Raw genomic sequence first — 5000 nt, 5'->3', positions numbered from 1 at the left:
CCTCAACTCGAAAAACATACCACTGGTCAAGTTCAAACCATGAGGACGAGCAATGGACATGTAAAGGGATCAGCTGGGGCGAGATCTCCCCTATTCCCCCACCACTGCTCATGCGCATGTTCAAGCGCAAGCAGTCAGCAGAGAGGCCTTTTCTTTTCTTTTCTTTTTTTTCCGTTTTTCTTTTTTTTTCTCTCTTTTTTTGTTCAGCATCACTGAGGAAAGTTCCATGTCTTCCCAAGGCCCCTGTTGCCAAGCCTTGCCTTTGCTGATTCCTTGACATAGTCCAGCCTACCGAGTTCCCATTTTATAAAGAGACTCGTGTTAGGATTACTTAATCTTAGTTTTTGATAAGCAGCTCCCTGAGAATGGAGACACCTTCATAATTTTTTTGAAGTTGTGGAGGTTTTTAGAGTAACTGAACTCTGCGTATATTGCAGAAAAAAATCTTTTTTATTGAAGTGGAAATGAGAATTACTAAAACCACATCCATCCTAGAGCAAATTGGTTTAGATAGAGTGATACATTTAGAGTTAGGCATGAATTTGATATATGAATTATATGTTAAGTATACTAGACTCTGTGTTCTTATAGAGGGGTGTGTTATTTCACTGAGATCTGATTGAGAGTAATTCATTATTGGTTATTTAGGATTTTGAACATTAGATGTACAATATGATATGACACTTGATTACAGATAGTAAATAATGATAGTTAGTGTGGTTGTTTTAGTAACTGTTATTACTACTATTACTTTTGTTTATCAGTGTTATTAATTTCATTTATTATTATTGTTATTATCATCATCATAATTATCATTATCATGATTATTGTTATCCTGATTATTATTGCTATAATTATTGTTATCATGATTATGATAGTAAGGATTATTATTATTATTACCATTATCATTATTATTATTATTATTATTATTATTATTATCATCATCATTATTGTAGTTATTGTATGTTGTTACTATTCATTATTGTGATTTTTATCATCAATACAATTGTTTATATTTTTTAGTAATGTTACTCTTTATTTTCTATTGCAATTGTTGTTATTAGCTTTACCTTTATTTCTGTATTATTATTTTTATTATTACCATTATTATTATTATTATCATTATTATTATTATTATTATTATTATTATTATTATTATTATTATTATTATTATTATTATTACTATTACTATTATTGTTATTATTATTATTGTTATTGTTATCATTATTATTTTTTTATTATTATTGTAATTATTAATGCTTTCTTCATTATCATTATTATTACTGTTGGGTTTAGTACTACTTCTTCTCTCATTAATATTAGCATTTTCATTATTGCATATTTTTGTATATTTGTTTCTATAACTACACATTCTTATGATCATCATCATCACTAATGTTTCTCTGCTCTTGTCATCATCAGCAGGAATGATTAGTGTTTAATTTTAGCTTTATTTTGATATTATATAATTTTCAAGTTCTTTACAAATACTAATAAATGTTATTTCTGTCATCCATTATTATATTTTCATTGTAACCTGTTATTTTGTTTATTGATCTCTGAAGTTAGTGATTTTTGTTTATCTGATATTGGGCATTATGAGCCAGTGTTGGTCTCGTTTCTTTCTTGTCTGTTTTGTCCGTGAAAGTTGCGTATGGTTATATTACTGTTTGGTGAATATATGATTTTTTTTTTTTTTTTTTTTTTTTTTTTTTTTTTCTCCAATTCAGTTAATTTTTTAGATAATTATATTCTTGTACTCCGATGATCATTGTAATATTGTCATCATTGTGTAAAAGAAAAGGATGAATTTCAATTCAAGAATTAGATGGAATGTAGTATGAAGTACCAGATAATGGATGGTGTGGAAATATATTTAAGATATAAGTGGGAATGATGAAAAAAAATGTGTTGTATACAACTAAACAGAATATTAGATTATTGATTCAGGAACAGAATTGAATGCATCTTAAAAGATTCCAGTAACTCCCATCAGCACAGTACAAACAAAATATTTATCTTTTTTCCTCCTTTCTCTCTTTTGTTACATATATTTTGTCTCTCTCTTTTGTTTTCCTGAATTATAACAGAGTGCCATATGAGAAGATATGAAAGTCTTGCTTGTCAGGAATGAAACCCAAGATACCCCCATCCCTCCTTTTTGTAAATAGTCATTAAATACATGACAAAACCATTTTTTATTCATGAGTAAAGAGTTTTTTTTATTCACGAAGAAATGGCTTTTCTTGTATCCTACAGTAGATCTTTTTTTTTATTAAGAGGAAAGAGCTTCACTGTATGTTTAAGGGTATTAGTTTCAATGAAAACATTGCTCCTTCTTCATAAAGGTCTATTTAGATCTTTTTCTACACAGCTATATGTTTAACCCGATGGATCTGGTTGCGTCATAGAAATCCCAATGCCAAAAATACGGGCAGTGGCTTACATTAGTAGCCAACATTCTAGGCATGCAGTACGTAGGCCAGGTGTGCATGAACACCCATGAGCAATGACAAGACTCTGTGCCTCCCCTTTGCAAAGTTATTTTGTGTAAACTTTTTTAGCTGTTTTGCCATTTCCCAATGTCCATATTTGTCTTTTGATTTGCTTTATCCAGATGGTAATAGCTTATTTTCCTTGCAGACTCCATGTCATCTCTCTATGTAGTAAATAACTGAGTGCAAGAAAAAAAGGACATTATTTTTTGTAATATTCAGTTTTTACGTAATACAACCAGTGTACAGGAATATGGTGCACAGCATGGAAAGGATGTCCTACCTGGAGCCAGCGCTCTTCCAGTCACAGCTTATGCATGTTCCATCCCACATTTATTTATCAATGGGAATACTGTTAAAGCCCCCTTCTATGCGCCAAATGAGTCAAATCACACTCCAAGAGGTTTGTGCACTCTTGGCAAGTCTTTTCCTTCACTCTGACCTTCGTATGGGATGGCAAGCTGATGTCACTCGGGCCTCTACCCAGATTTTTCCATGATGGGACCGTAACGTCATCTGGATCATAGGGGTTAAAGAATCTTTTTTTTCACTCTTTATTGTTGTCATGGCCATTACTATTTAATTGTGATAGCTCTTTCTATTTATATTTGTTTTTTCCTTTTTTAGCGTTTGTAGGTTAAACTCAGCACATAATGAGTATATATTTTAGGTAGATGATTAGATAATAATAGTAATTAGAAGCATACTTTTAAGATGTAAGTCTGTAAGAAGTATTTTTTTTCTTGTGCTTTTTTGTAAGTAGGATTTCTTTTTAGTTAAAAGAGTAAGTGATTAAACAATGAATTTTTTGGAATTTTGTGCAATTTGTTTTAATTCCTAAAATTTATTTATATGCCTTTTTATTTATTCTTTGTTTATTTGTGTTCATTTTTTATTATAAAAGCATGACACTTTTTACTTTGCCTGTTTCTACAACTGGGCATGGACAAGTGATATCTGGTAATGTTTTGTTTACTCTAGTATTGCTGTTGCAACTTTTGTTAATTTTCTCTTGTGTTATTTTGTTTTATTTATTTCCTTTTTTCTGATTTGATGCAGGGAACTGGAGCCTTGCAGAATTGATTGATATTGCACTTGTATATTGGCTGTGTTGTGAAAATAGGTTTACAAACCTCACACTAACATTTGTGCACAGAACTTTATCATGATCCAGATCATGTTAATTTTTAGATGAGGAGAACATAACCCATTCATTTGCATTTACATTCAATTAAAAAGTCAGAGAACTGTCTGTTACAATAATTATTCCAGCAGATGGTTGCTGCTAAATATACCAATCATTGCAAAATATATCCAATCAAATATATGCTTTTAAGCTAATGCATCTTTTGAAAATTCATAGAATTGGAAAGTAATAAAAAAAGAAGAAAAAAGGTGATCTTTCACCTCAGAAGTGGACGATTAAGAAGCATATCTAGTAATCATCATATCCTGTTCACTCATCATATCTTTTCATTACGTGTCATCAGGTTCTTTCAGAAGTGGTAGTAAAGGTGAGACTTTTCTAATGTTTTTTACTGACACTATAATTTTGAGCTCTTGATTGTTAGCCTTACAAGGGCAAGCAAACAGTCAACGGAGGGTATCATGAATAGATATCTAAATACATAAGTGCAAAATAAAAAGACTGTTTTAGTGGGTATACAAAATTATATTTATAATTCCCTACTTGGAAAGACAGTTTACCTCATGTCAGAAAGGACTGTCAGAAAAGGTGTAATTGAATTATTCTTGTACAGAGTTGGTGCCAACCTGTAATTAAGTATGCATTTTAGTTAAGATAGAGCAAACAGAATCAGTCTCTGGTTAGTGCAACAGATCACCATGTGATTTTATGAATAATGCCAAGTTTCTAGAAAGTTTTATTTTTTCTTTTATTTCAGCATTTAGTGTATTTTACATTATATTAGGAAGAATTAAGGGGGTATTGCTAGTTATACTAAAATATAGATTAAAAAGATAATAATATTGACTAACATTTAAACCATAGGTTAGTTAAAGTGTAATGCAGACTCCTTCATCTTCGTTTGTTTCACCTCCTTTCCTTTTTTCTTTCTTGCTGATACTCTTACCTAGGAAATGGTTCATAGTTATATCACCATTACCTTCCAAAATTATGTGATAATTTCCTAGTATTATAACAAATTTTGAACGAAACCCTGGACTTGACTAGTCATGGACAATTCCTGCTTAATACTTTTGGAAATGAATGGAAATTGTCATTCTGAAAATACCTACAGATCACATGTATTTTTTTCATATAGATATTGATCTAGTGCATTAATGTATTTTTAAGCTCAAAATGTAGCAATAGTAACCCCATTTTTATATCAGATCTCAGTGTCCATTCATTGGGATGGTTAGTGTTCAAATTATTAACTGTACAGTGGAATATCTGCATGTCATATATCACTAATTAACTTCCCATTTTAAGATTAAGAGCAGATAACCCATAGGTTTTAGTGGAAACTTATAGTAAGAGAA

At 30.6% G+C, this 5000-nt stretch overlaps 1 protein-coding gene across 3 annotated transcripts in view; it reads left to right on the top strand.

Moving 5' to 3' along the window:
* LOC113805215 (protein pygopus) overlaps positions 1-5000 on the top strand; it is a 28214-nt gene that overhangs the window by 22647 nt on the left and 567 nt on the right. For all 3 annotated transcript variants that reach the window (XM_070137790.1, XM_070137791.1, XM_070137792.1), the window contains exon 5: positions 1-5000. This exon is cut by the window's left edge and continues 78 nt beyond it; it is cut by the window's right edge and continues 567 nt beyond it. In XM_070137790.1, the coding sequence (XP_069993891.1) occupies positions 1-43 (43 nt within the window). In that variant the 3' untranslated portion in view covers positions 44-5000.

The sequence above is a fragment of the Penaeus vannamei genome, chromosome 23 (assembly GCF_042767895.1).
Source record: "Penaeus vannamei isolate JL-2024 chromosome 23, ASM4276789v1, whole genome shotgun sequence".
Classification (NCBI taxonomy): Eukaryota; Metazoa; Arthropoda; class Malacostraca; order Decapoda; family Penaeidae; genus Penaeus; species Penaeus vannamei.
Note: the sequence above shows the minus strand (reverse complement) of the source record. Positions and strands in the feature narration are given on the sequence as shown.